This window comes from Ailuropoda melanoleuca, chromosome 10 (assembly GCF_002007445.2).
Source record: "Ailuropoda melanoleuca isolate Jingjing chromosome 10, ASM200744v2, whole genome shotgun sequence".
NCBI classification, from domain to species: Eukaryota; Metazoa; Chordata; class Mammalia; order Carnivora; family Ursidae; genus Ailuropoda; species Ailuropoda melanoleuca.
In genome coordinates this window covers 101,138,360-101,152,494 of record NC_048227.1, presented here as the reverse complement: position 1 = coordinate 101,152,494, position 14,135 = coordinate 101,138,360, and the positions used below count along the sequence as shown (strand labels likewise).

Genomic DNA, 14,135 nt, shown 5'->3' with positions numbered 1-14,135 from the left:
AAAGTTGGGATACCTTGTAGATTTTTCCTCGACGCAGAATTTCCTCAGCAAACATCTGCAAAGCAAAATTACCCACCACCCTATGAATCTGCAATGAAAACGAAGTTGGATAGGTGTGAAGAAGCAGCTAGTCGTGGGACTATGAGCTATTTACCATTCTATGTTCTTCTGCAATGACATGATTTACAATGTTGGTAATAAATTAGGAAATATCATGAGTCATATTAATTCAATGGAAAAGTTCTCTGATGATATTTCTTTTGAAACACAGACAAAGACTAGACCCTTTCAGTCCACCTTATGGGACAAGCGACTGACCTGTCCACAATAGGATAGATTCCCGTGGACGGAGAAAAGTTGCCATGTGCCACCTTGGCAGAATTCTGGCTACCTCTTCCCAGTATTTATTAACATACCCCATAAAGTAGTGGACAAAAAGAAAACAAATGAATTAAAAAAAATACTGCTGTTGATACTACAAGTAAGACCAAGTCCTCATAATACTTTGAAACCAAGACAGAAGAAACTGCCTATATCTAGCACCTATCAGGCGACATCAACTCACTTGAATTTCATTTAACTTCTTATAATTGAGAAGACTCTGTGGAAAAGCTTGTTTGCCCATGAAAGTGTAAGGTTGAAAATACTTTCATACTAGATTTAGATTTCTAGTCAGGCAATGAAAAGAATGCTAAATTTGACCATATTTTTAGGATAAAACTCAAGTCAAAACCTTACACATTTGGGAGGGCCTTCCTGGGTCTCCTTCACAAGCTACCTCACGCCTTCCTAACGGTCCAGCACACGCTTGGGGGGGGTGTTGGAAGTGCTACTTCAATACAATTCAGTTTGAAAGACAGCAAATAAACTAATATGTCCAAGAAAGAAAAAAACAGTTTCCATAGGTAAGCAAGATGGCAAAGAATTAGAAAAATTTGCTATATAAAGAATATAGCAGAACTGAGTGGTAAGTATGCTATTTTCAGTCCTGATCAGATACTCAGTAGGGAACAAAGTTCAGGACTCCAGACTAGAGGCAAGTTCTGATGAAATTAATCGACTTGGTTAAAGCTTTAAAAATAGTTTATTTTTTTAAAAGGTTTTATTTATTTATTTATTTATTTGAGAGAAAGCACGGGCTGTGAGGGAGGGGCAGAGGGAGAAGGGGGAGCAGATTCCATGCTGAGCCGAGAGCCCAACGCGGGGCTGGATCCCAGGACCCCGAGATCATGATCTGAGCTGAAGGCAGACACTTAACCAAAGGAGCTACCCAAGCCCCTGAAAACAGAATTTCTGAAGAAGAAAAGAAGAGCTTGGATTACTAAATACATGTGAGAATTTATGATGACCATCCCTGCATTTTAGCTCCACAAAGGTCAGAACTTTCAGAAAAGAACACAGAAAAGCCCAAGGAATTTAAGTTCATTATCATCACACACAAAAAATACTCAGCTTCTAAGGGAGTCCATTTGTGGTATAAAGAGGGACTTCTACAGAGTTCACATCCCTCAGGAGTTTATAGGCTAAATAATTCCTTATAATTATCGTTTTGAAACAGCAAAATGGGACACCCATAGAAGGGAGCAGAACTTCTAAAAATATTCTATAGTTTTGGGGTGCCTGGGTGGCTCAGTTGGTTAAGCGTCTGCATTCAGCTCAGGTCATGATCCCAGGGTCCTGGAATTGAGCCCCATGTCTGGCTCCCTGCTTAGCGGGAAGTCTGCCTCTCCCTCTGCCCCTACCCCCACTCACGCGCTCTCTCTCTCCAATAAATAAATAAAATCTTTTTTAAAAATTCTATAGTTTTAAAATAGAATTATTAAGTGCTTGGGGATGTGCAGACAGGTATGATGCATTCCAGCCAATCAACAGTTAAGTACATAGACTTAAGTCTCCCTATCCCTGTGATTCCTGAATAATTCAGACAAGAAGCACATGACAGGACTCTCTGTTCTGAGGGCCAGCTCTGAATGACAGTAGCAAGTTGAACTGCAGGTTCTGGTTTGCCCTTGACCTTCCAATTCAGATTAGAGTAGGTCCCTTTAACTTGAGACCAGAGGAAGTCCAGAAACTTCTACACTGTACCATTTAATCCTGAAGAGACAGAACCATTTTTCCAAAGGACTCATCAGGGTCACAACATGAGTAAACATTCCAAACTGCAAAACGTGGAACCCACGAAATGCCCACGGACAGTGATTTTCTCGTACGATAACAGATTTCATAACATCTGTCAGGAAAGTGTCAGCCCTTGGCGGCTGATGTTTTCATCAGTGCCTCAGTCTGGCAACCATGGAACGTCCACAGTCTGCTGGGGTAACTTTACCACACAATCATCAGCTCCTTAATAAGCCTCAATGTAACAGGGGCTTCTGTGAAGCTGTGCTGTGCACGGCCTGCTGCCTCGGGAAGAGCAGGCGCTGAGGTCTGATGCCATACAGACAGAATGTCAGACAGGGGCAAACACCACACACCTGAGAAAGATCACTCTTGTCATAGTAGGAAAAGAACAGAAAGACAAAGACCTTCAGGAATCCCTCCTCAAGATAAGCCTAGGTATCACTGGTCAGATAAGCAGAGGAGCAAAAGGAAATCGCCTTCATTAACAGACTCCACTAAGCCAGGAAGAGGTCACTGCAGAGGCAGAGGGACGGGAATGGATAGGGACCGGGTGTTGGACACCCACTGGAAGGCAAACGCACATAGGGCTGATGTGTGGGCCTGGGGTCCCATGCGGCCTTCTGTACCTTTCAGCCCTGAGCGGATGACAGTAGGAGACAAGTCATCGTAGTTGTTCATTAAGCTGATGTCCCCCGAGGTGAAGCTGACGGTGAGCAGTGGCTTGATGTTTTGCACCGGGATGGGATACGCTGCTGGACCATCTGCCGGGACAAAAGTGCTGAGTGAAAAGGAGGCAATGGACACATGATCCCAATCCAGGGCGCACTGCTGCAGTCTTGCAGATGGCCTGAAAAACCGCCTGACACTGCAGGTCAGACTCTGGGCCAGGGTGTTACTGAATACGGCCGTGTTCTACACCACGCACAACCTACACAAGGCCATCAGAGGGATGCTTATCAGAGCACTCTGGCATGAGGAGAAGGACGGGGGACAGCTAGCCCTGGAGGCACCAAGTGAGGTACCTTGGGCTCTGTTGTATGGTGGTGAGAATATGTGTGGAAAGATTATTAACTTGTGTGTTAATGTGTCATGTTCCTAATGATGTGTAAACATCAATTATTTTAATGTCATATTATGTGTAAGGATGGTGGGAAGAGGGATGAAAACAAGTTCTTAATCCTGGTCCAGTGCAGAGAGAAAAGCTGCTTTTCAACGCTAATGCTCTCTCGTTGAACATTATAGGAAACGAGGAGCCACAGCAGCCACTCTGAGTTCTTTGTCAAGTTTTTACCACAACAGACCCCAAATTTGAAGAAAGGCCGAGGCTGGATGTGGCTCAGAAAGAATTCTGCTACATCTGCAGTGCACAGCCAGTATAAAGAAAATTCTGCTTTGTAAGGTCAAGGAGTACTCATGGATGCTAAGGTAAAGCTGTGATGGGTCATTTTCTGGATTCTTCCACATGTTGTTTCAAAAGTAAAAGCCAGTCCCTCCCACAGGCCAGGATAAATCAGGGCCCTTTCAGAAGAACCCCAGAGGCCTCACACCCATGCTGAGTTCATCCCTGGCAGTCATCCAGAGTGGGCCGGCCTGATATCCACAGGCTCACCCCCAACTCAGCCCCGCCCGTGGAGGATCCTCAGCTGTTACTTTCCTTTGCTTCACTTTAAGTTGCTGTAGGTACCCACCTCTATGCTCAAATTCCCTGGGCCACCAAGAAAAACCCTTCTCTATGTGAAAGGTAAATCCCAGTCATCCTCCCAACTGCCCCATGGCTCATGTTAGAGTAGCAGCCAGGGACTAAGTTCTGTTCTTGGACTTATCCTGAACCTGCTTTATAAACCTGATCTCTGGATCTTGTTTCTTCCCATAATACATGGGGCTGAGTAAACCTGCAAGTCAAGTTCTGTTTTCAAAGTATGTTGAAAAATATCCGATGTTGTAAGACATTGACTTTATTACTATGAGGCTGAAGAAATGATCAACACTTCGCTCAGGGCTAGGGTCCTACTAGGAAAGGGCACGGTGACTTCTCAAATGGAAATACTCTCTCTGCCCCCCGCCAAGCCCCACCCATCCTGAAACACCACCACCCATCTAAAGTTTCTTTTCTGTGCAAACATCATCTTCTCCTTAAATGAATGACTGAGTGAGTATGCGTCTGTCTCTGGGAAGCATCATGTATTGTATCACGTCTGGGACAGGAGAAGATAAAATGAGAGCACTCCAAGTACCAATGGAGGTAGATGCTGTTGGGGGACAAAATTAAAAGAATATTTTCTAGACCAGCCCTTCACAGGATGAACTCCCCACAGTCACAGGAAAGGGGAGAAATCGTCCAGGCCATCAAGGGCGTTCGGTGAGCAGTGCGGATGCAGCTGTCCAGGCTGAGGGCAGAAGTCCTGCAGCAGTATGGCTACGTCTAATCTGCCACGATTTCATAATATATTTGCCTTTAAAAAAAGAGGGATGGAGTATTGCGGAAGAGCCAAAGCCCCGAGGAGGCCAGAGCTGAATGCTACTGTTGGTGATGGCCAGCGTGACCATCAAAGGCTTCTGCTTTTGTGTGGATGTGTGTGTGTGTGTGTGTGGGGGGGTCTCTTACATATTTGAGGGATAAAAGACACTGCAAAGGCAAAGGAGGCTGGAGTCTGAAATTATCCCCACACAGAGCCTGAAACCTTTCCCTGCCCCACGAATGTTAAAAAACTGAATGCCAATGGATCTAAGCTAACACCACTGTGAGGCTTATGGGGGGGGGGCAGGTTCTTCTGAGCTGAGAAACGGAAGTTTTCACCCAAAATAAAGAAGACAGGGCACGGATGGCAGCCCAGCGTACTGGCCTGCATTACCGGCAGAACTAATCCTTTTCTCACACAACTAAAGCTACGGGCTTTAATGACATTAGGGATTTGGAACACCACAGATTAAGTTATAGTAATAGCACAGCATTTCTCATCTCCAGCTCTCTTCATTCTCGCTAAGCAGCTAAGCCCCACAACACCCTAGGGACACAGAAAGGGTCATTTCATGTCTAGCGACACCTAAGCCAATGGAGCTTCATCAGCCTGCGCAGTGATTCTGAGAAAAGGGAAGGCAGAGGGAAGACAGCCGAGTCAAGCCCCAGACGTTCCGCCACCCTGCCTTGGCGTCTCCGGAGCCCTTCCCAGAAAGTCAGCGTGCTGTCCGTATGGCACACCTCAACCCTCCCTCCTCCTGCCGGCTACCTTGGGGAGGGGAGTAGTCGTCCGAGTCGGTGTCGCTCTCACTGCTGTCCTCCACCAGGAAGGCAGGGTAGTTCCAGGACATGCTGAGGATGCCATCAGACTCGTGCAGGAGGACGTGGGCCAGCATCCTGCCATGGCAGTCCATGACGATCACCTGCCCATCAGCTGTGCCAAACAGCACCTGCAAGCAACAACCAGGACCCCTGACGGATGAGGAGAGGGACTGCGGTTCCTGGCAAACCTCGTCACCTCAACTTGTTTAGAAGGACAAAATGTATTTAGGACTAAAAAAACAGAGCAGTTAAGTAGCTGAGGGGACACACAAAGCATTAAGTACCAGAAACTTAGCTGGCTATTATTGCAGGAATTTTAGTCCTCTTAAACTGAAATGTGACTAATGGCAAAATAAACACATTTGTTATGCTGTATGGATACTGACAAATAATACCAGCAAAATCACTGCCTCACTTTTTGTGGGTTGTTTTTGTTTGCATGTTTGGGTTTTTTCATTGGAGATCGAGGGTTAAGAAGATGATATTTATTTTTCTGGGGAAAAAAAAGCAGCAGCAAAGGTTCAGTAAGAATTTCTCAAATTTAGAAGAAAAACTTCATCTGTATGTTTGGTAAAAGAGAAAACACAATTGGTTATATAAGCAGGTTATCTAACCACATTTGGAGAGAAGATGCTCCTGAAATAGTTTGTCTCATGTTCTATTTAACTAAGAATAATACTAGTATTAATGTATTAATTAATAATGAATGTTATAACGTACTAACAGTATTAACACATTCACTGAGTGCTTACTTTGTGCTAAGCGTTATGCTAAGAGCTTTACCTCATGTATTGTCAAAATAATCCAGCACTGTCCATACAGAGCTCAGATGGGCCTGATACCCTGGTGTGCGGAGGGCTGCCCCCACAGAATTCCCCTCACTTCCCATGGCCCTGGAGCACACACTGAGGAGTGTGCCGGGGGTGCAGGCAAGCATGTGGTCAGAGTGAAAGCACAGGCAGGGCAGAGGAAGGGCTAACCCGCCTCCATCAGGCAGCAAGCAGAGGAGCCTCTCGCAGCTGCTAGAAGCCCCCGACATGAGTTGTGTCTTCTAGCTGGTTCATCCATGGATGACACCAAGGTGATGAACAAAGGGGAACCTCAGGGCCACGGAAAGCAGGACCTCTATGGGGAATATACCGTGTTCTCTTCTGCTTTGTGTGGTGGGCTCTGTAGTTTCTGTATCTGTTGGCATTTAAAACTTTTTTTTTTGGCATTTTTGTGTTTACTGAGATCTGTGCGTCCATCAGCAATGATTGTGAGAAGCATGCAACTTCTCTCTATTCTACAGTTGCAGAAACAACCTGAGAAGTTGGGGCAGCTGACAAGGCCATTAAGTGGTCAGGCCACTGGGCTAGCTCACTGCAAAGACTAGGATTTACACAAAGGGAAAGTTATTTAGGGCTTGTTAGGTCCTTGCCTCTTTTTGCTGTTAAGATTTTGACATTAAGCTCTTTGGGGGCAAAGACTGTCCACAGCTGTCCCCCTGGTACCTAACAGCTTTGGGTGCAGACGGCACTTAATAGTATTTATTGTTAAATGAAGTCAAGTCACTGACCATCAAAAGGCATTTGTAGGACATCAGTCCTGATGATTAAGATAGATCAACTGCAAGGGGAGATATATTTCATTTAAATAGTAAAAAGCTCACAGAATTTACAGAGCTGCTTTAGAATAAACTGTCCACCAAATATTCCTTTAAACATGTCTACATTTTAATGACTGAAAACTAAAAAAAAAAAAAAAAAAGGCTAAATTGTTTTTCTCCAACAGCAGTGAGGAATCTATTACTGCACCCGGCTTAAAAAAACCACACAAACTACTAGAAACACAATGAAACCTTTTGGAAGACGTTGAATCTTTGGCTGCCAATGGAGAAAGTAAGTACCGGCTGGCATGTCTGCAAAGACCTCACATGGCAAAGACACAGAGGGACGGGGGCATTGGAGTAGGGGGTCAGACCTGCTGAAGCCCCAGACGAGGAGGCGCTGAATGTGCTCACCAGGCAGTTTCAGTGGTGAAAAAGATGGAACATGACTTCTCGTAACTTCAACTGGAATGTACAATTTATGTATTTCTTTTTTTTTTTTTTAAGATTTTATGTATTTTTTGAGAGAGGGGAGGGAGAAGTAGACTCCCCGCTGAGCAGGGAGCCTGAGGTGGGGCTCGATCCCCAGGCCATGAGATCATGACATACCCGAAGACAGGCACTTAACCAACTGAGCAACCCAGGAGCCCCTAATTTATATATTTCAAAAGAAAAAGACATGTGGGAGCCTCGCTCTAAGGCCAATGTCAAGGGTGATGTCCCCAGGAAGCAGGCTGTTTTTGTCCCCCTTTCCACATTCTCCTTCATCGCTCAAGTCTGTTTTGACGAGCAGCCACGTATCTTGGTGCTGGGTGAAGGGGTTATTTTATCATTTGTAAGTGCTGTTTCTAATAAAGATAGTTCATTAGCAGGCCACGGCCAACAGTTATTCTTCACAAGTACTCACAGTTAATATGTATCAATCCCAAACAAGTTCCCAACCCCTCCTGTTATAGGGTCACGCTACTCTAGTCTTCCACTGGTGCGATCATTACTATTCTCATACCATATTTGATTTGTCTGACTTCTGTGCTAGGCTATAAGCTTCTCAGGACATGGCTTATGTGTGCTCAGCTCACTACTATCTCCCCAGGGCCTGTCATAGTAGATGACACATGGTAGTCAGTATTTGTGAAGGGAGGGAGGAAATGCTTCTGCATGGAAGTATCTTTTGAGTAATGCTCACATTTTTCCATTTTAGAGAAGAACAGATACCAGACAATAGAATAGACATCTAATTTCTGAATAAAGGATGGGTGATTTAGTGAGGCATCAGTGTTCAACATTACACTAAAGCCAGCCCCCAAATTCTCCACCATGAATCAATCCCAACTACAGCTCTCCTGGGAAGATAATGCATTATTACGATCAGAGAGAAGGGAAAACGCAGCACTAACAGTCTAGTTGTCAAGCAATGATGGAGGAAGTTACTCTGTTTGGGAACAAGTATGTCACAGATAACTGAAGAACACTGATACAAGAAATCAGATTTTTAAAAATCTCCTCTATTTCAAGTTCTTTTCATGCCTAATCACTTCCAATGAGACAAAGCTTATGTGAGCAAAGCACTTTAAGAGAACAAGACAGAGAGGTCTAATAATAATGAATACACAAACAGGCACATGCATCCATCTCTGCGTCTACTCCCTCACGCTAGACAGGCTGGTGTTGTCTCCTCCATCCCAGCTCCGTCTCTTCTAGGCTTGGCCCTAAGCTGTCTTCCCTCTCTAGGAGATCACAGTTGTGTGCATGGCCTGAAAGGCCCTGTTCAGGGCTGGCTCCCTGCTCAGGCCTCTTCCCTTCACTCCAGACTCCCACATCTGATATTTCTTACCTGCCACCGACCCCTGGATGTGCCAAAGGCCCTTCAGAACCAACATGTCCCAAATGAAATCCGTGACTTCATCCTTTCCCCAACCTACATACACACACACACACACGCACGCCATGCACAGCCAGGTCCTTTTATAGCAAAGCAAAGACTGTGATTTATATTTTATCTCCAATGTCCAGTACAGTGTCTGGGATAGAACAGGTGCTCAGACATCAGGTGTGAAGGCTCTGGGGACCCACCACACGGAATTAATCTCACTTTAACCATGGCCCCTCAGTACTCTCAACTTTGCTTTGTTTTTGCAAGCCTGTCTTTCCCATTGAACCATGAGCTTCTCGAGGACAGGTCTGCAGCCCAGGTTCTCACATGCTACCTGTCACAAGCAGATCCTCAGGGACTATTAGTAAATGTATTTGTTACCAAAGTTTTGGCCTTTGCCCAGTGTCTTCCTACAGATGAAGCAAAAACTTCTTTCCTTTCTTTTTTAAACTACAAACCAATGCTCAAATCCTCTCATAAAACTGGCCTCCAAAATACTTTCAATAATGGATGAAGAAATAAATTTGTCTCATATTTTTCCTGCTATTTTCACTGTTGCAGGCTTCATGTAGGGGCCGGGACAATACTCCCTCTACCATGTGTACCCCGAGAACCAAATAGGCTGGTAGAAACCTGCTGGCCCTCAGGCCATACCCACTCAATGGCTGGACCTCATTGCAGGCAGTGTTTAATATCAGTGTACTCCAGTCTAAACTAGTTTTAGATGTAATTATTTAAAAATATAACACATTACCAGTAATTTAAAATGAACCAAGCCACGAGCCAAAGGTGGTAGGAAGAAGATGTAAAATCATTCAGAAGACTTACGGTTTGGAACCAGTGATAGTATCACATCAGGACTTTCATTTTTGGAGACTGGTATTCATCTACATTTTTGAATAAAGACCATATTAGGAAATTCCAACTATAAAAATACACGCTTCTATAAATGTTCACCTCTTTTGTAGTAGAGTTTAACTAGAAGCCACTGGAACTAGTTCCAGAAGGAGATGACCTTTTGTCCATGTATTTTGCTTTTGTGATTTAAGCTAGTGGAGCAGATAACAAAATGATTACACGCTCCTACTGGTAACCTCAGCCCCACTGGTGGCAAATGTCTAAACGTGCCACGGTGGAGAGAGGAATGAAGGGACAAACCATGATGTTCCTTTGCTCTTTAGAAGGTGACTTCTGTTCAGAGATGCCACTGAAGTAAAACTTTATTTCTGAAAGACCTCCCTGTTGGAGTTTCAGAGCGCTAGCTCTCAAATGCTTCAATGCCAGATTTGAATATTTTGAAACTAAAGAAACAGAGTCACTGAAATCAGACTGTTGTAAATGACAGAATTCCTCACTGATTAACAGGGTATTTCCTGGTTTAAATGAAAAGGATGAAATGTAATTTCACAGTCGACTATAACAATCATTTCACTCTTTTTTAAAGGGGGAAAGGGGAGAGAGTTGGGGGAGAAGGGCAGAGAGAGATAGGGAGAGAGAGAATCTCCAGGCTCCATGCCCAGCACAGGGCAGGTCACTGGGCTCGATCTCATAACCCTGAGATCACGACCTGAGCCAAAATCAAGAGTTGGATGCTTAACTGACTGAGCCACACAGGTGCCCCAACAATCATTTCTAAAACAGATATTTTAAGACTTATTCTGATAAATATGGGAATGAAATCTCACCAAAAAGATCTACAATAAAAAATTTGTATCTTTGGGCTAAACATGTAATTTTGGTCATTTCATTGCTTCACTGCAGAATAACTACTTACAAACTACCTCATAAAGATGACACACTATCCTGTTTAAAGAGTTTCAGAGAAGGAAATACTCTTTCTGCCTCAGGCATCAATTTTAATGTTAAATAATTCCCGTTGCTAGAACATTCTTCCCTATAGCTTTGAGACTCCATTTTTAAGGTTATTCACCCTTCTAAGATGCCCACACATGGTTTCTGGGGATGGAGGGGGATGGTCTGAGTATAAGACTAATCAAAACACACATTTAACTAGGATATCTCAAGAAAGATACATAGTAACTGGAGATGCCATTACCTCTGGGGAACAGAACTGGATGGCCTGGGGATAGTGGAGTAAAGGGGATTTTCATCATATACGCTTTTGAACATTTACAATTTTAAACCATGTGAATATGCTATTAAAATATATATTTCAGTGGCACCTGGGTGGCTCAGTCGGTTGGGCGTCTGTCTTTGGCTCGGGTCATGATCCCGGAGTCCCAGGGTCGAGCCCCGCATTGGGCTCCCTGCTCAGTGGAGAGCCTGCTTCTCCCTCTGCCCTTCACCCTACTTGTGCTCCCCTCTCTCTCTCAAATAAATGAAATCTTTTTTTTTTTTTTAAAGATTTTATTTATTTATTTGACAGAGATAGAGACAGCGAGAGAGGGAACACAGCAGGGGGAGTGGGAGAGGAAGAAGCAGGCTCATAGTGGAGGAGCCTGATGTGGGGCTCGATCCCGTAACGCCGGGATCACGCCCTGAGCCGAAGGCAGGCGCTTAACCGCTGTGCCACCCAGGCGCCCCTCAAATAAATGAAATCTTAAAATAAATTTTAAGATGCCCTGAATGAGGTAGAGAAAAATGTTCCAGGAATACAGCTCTATATCAGATCGTTGAAGTAGGGTGAAAATGCCTAGCGCAGGTACTCACCACCACATGGTCCTTGAGGGTAAATATGTACCTTTAATTTGGGAAGGAGATGCTAAGTGACACTGGAATCTACTTAGCCTGTTTGGTTAGACAAAACAGTTTGACTCTGTTGGAGGAAACATCCTTTTGTTTGCAAAGGACTCAGGACTGGGCGTCAGCTGGCCAGGTATCTGGTTCTTTTTTTATTCCTAAATACTTATGTAACTTTGAATTCTTCATTTACCTCCTTGAGTGTTGGTCTCCTCTGTCAGCTAAAAAAGTGTTATAAAATGGGCTCTCAGATCCTTTCCTGTTTTAAAATGCTCCAAGTTTTAAAAATATATCTAAATATATTTCTCCGTATTTGGAAATAGTAATTTCTTCCTGTGGCTACTAATAAGCTTCTTCAACAAAAGCACTAAGATGAAATGATTTCCAAAATGACTCTGAGGAGAGTCAGTTTCTGGCTCACCAGTAGCTGTTGGGGTACACAGTGATGGGAGCTGACCTAACAGCACCTGTGACTGGTGTCAAAGATAAACAAAACCAGAAACTAAGGAGGTAAGAACAGATTTTAACCAGTAGTAACTACTGCCATAAGGAAGAGAGTCCAGCGTGAACTGAAGGTGACAGGGCATTTTAAAGGGGGAACGGGGGCCAGCAGGGGGTGCTGTTGAGCAGAGTCAGACCTAGAACTACACAAAAAGTGGAAGGTGGGGTTTGTCAGTGTGATTGGGCCACCTGGGCTAGCTAGCTGGTGCTTATTGAAGTTAGGGTCCTACACACCCACAGAGACTGGGTTTCAGAGGCACCACGGTCAGGTGCTGTCTGGAACAAACAGTAGATTCTTTTGGCAGCCTTGAGCTTTCCCAGGCAAGAAGTTAAGGGGGCTGGAGTTGTCACCCTTAGCCACACAGCTTTGCATTGACAGGAAGGAACTATGCTAGTATTTGTTCAAGCTCTTAGACTCTGTGTGTGTGTGTGCGCGTGCACACACGCACACACATATGAAATCATTTGTGATGAGAATCCAGTTTTGTAGGTCAAGTTTGAGGCCTAGTCAAGAAGAGGGCTCAGTGGGGCCTACCTAGAATTTAATCAGGAGAATGTCACTGGTAGCGGCACACACATCACCTCTCCTCAACAAGACACGAGGATATATTCAATGCCAGGGGTAGGGCTGTCAAGAGCAACAATGCATTTGTGGTTCAGCAATGCTACCGGGAACCTGGGAAGCTTAATTTTGTAGTTTAGGCATCTGAACAAACACTGGCATTAATACCACAGCCACCACCATGCTGTGGTATTAATAAAGGCTTACAAAGAAAATATAACACTAAATAAACAAGAAACTGACTTCAAAATAAATTTAGACCCTCGATATATTATGGTGGTAAGAAAACACGAGATCTATATCGTTAAGTTTTTAAGTGTACAGTACAGTAAAGTATAGGCTCAATGTTATCCAGCAAATCTCTAGAACTTAATTATCTTGCATAACTAAAACTTCATACCCACTGAACAGCAACTTCTTGTTTTCCCCTCCCCCTAGCCCAAGGCAACCATTATTCTACTCTCAGCTTCTAGGAGTTTGACTTTTTTAGGCACCTCATTTTAGTGACATCACGTAGGTATTTGGCCTTCAGTGACTGGAATATTCATTTGGCACAATGACCTCAAGGTTTATCCAAGTATTATTCTGCCCTCCTTTATAAGGATGAATAATATTCCATTGTGTATGTATATATGTGTGTGTATCACATTTTCTTTATCCTTTCATTCACTGATGGATATTTAGGTTGTTTCCCCATCTTGGCTACTGTGAATAATGCTAAAATGAACATGGTTGTATAAATATCTCTTCAAGACCCTGCTTTCAACTTTCGGAAAAATACCCAAAAGAATTTTGGGATTACTGCATCACATGGGTAGTTCAATTTTTCATTTTTTTGAGGAACCTCCATACTGTTTTCCATAGCTACATTTTACAATCCACCAAAAGTATAAAGGGTTCCAATCTCTCCACATTCTAGCCAACATTTGTTTGTTGTCTTTTGTCTTTTCTTTTTTTGACAATAGCACTCTTAAGAGGTGTGAAATGATATCTGATTGTGGTTTGACTTACATTTCCCTGATTAAGGATATTAAGCATCTTTCATCTACTTGCTTGGAGAAACGTCTATTCAAGTCCTTTGTCCATTCTTAATCTGGCTATTTTTATTTATTTATTTATTTTGCTACTTAATTCAAGGAGCTCCCTGTATCTTTTGGATATTAACTGCTTACCACATATACAGTTTGAAAATATTTTCTCCCATTCTACAGGTTGCCTTTTCATTCCGTTAATTGTTTTCTATGCTGTGCAGAAACTTTTTAGTTTGATGTAACCCCCATTGAATAATTTTGCTTTTGTTGTCTATTCTTTTGGTGTCATAATCAAAAAATCATTGCCAACACCAATACCACAAAGTTTCCCAATGCTTTCTTCTAGGAGTTTTACAGTTTCAGGTCTTGAGTTTAAATCTTTAATCCATTCTGAGTAGAGTTTTATATATGCTGTAAGACAAGGGTCCAATTTCATTCTTTTGCATATGAATATAGTTATCCTAGAGACATATGTCGAT

General features: G+C 43.4%; 1 protein-coding gene across 7 annotated transcripts in view; it reads right to left on the bottom strand.

Moving 5' to 3' along the window:
* Positions 1–14,135, bottom strand: part of TULP4 (TUB like protein 4) — a 200,650-nt gene that overhangs the window by 37,812 nt on the left and 148,703 nt on the right. For 6 of the 7 annotated variants that reach the window (XM_034669391.1, XM_034669388.1, XM_034669390.1 and 3 more), the window contains 2 exons: positions 5,349–5,529; positions 2,748–2,882 (listed from right to left, as the gene is read on the bottom strand). The exons of the other annotated variant lie outside the window; for it this stretch is intronic. In XM_034669391.1, coding sequence (XP_034525282.1) covers positions 2,748–2,882; positions 5,349–5,529 — 316 coding nt within the window. The remainder of the gene's footprint in view (positions 1–2,747; positions 2,883–5,348; positions 5,530–14,135) is intronic. 7 annotated transcript variants of the gene reach the window in all.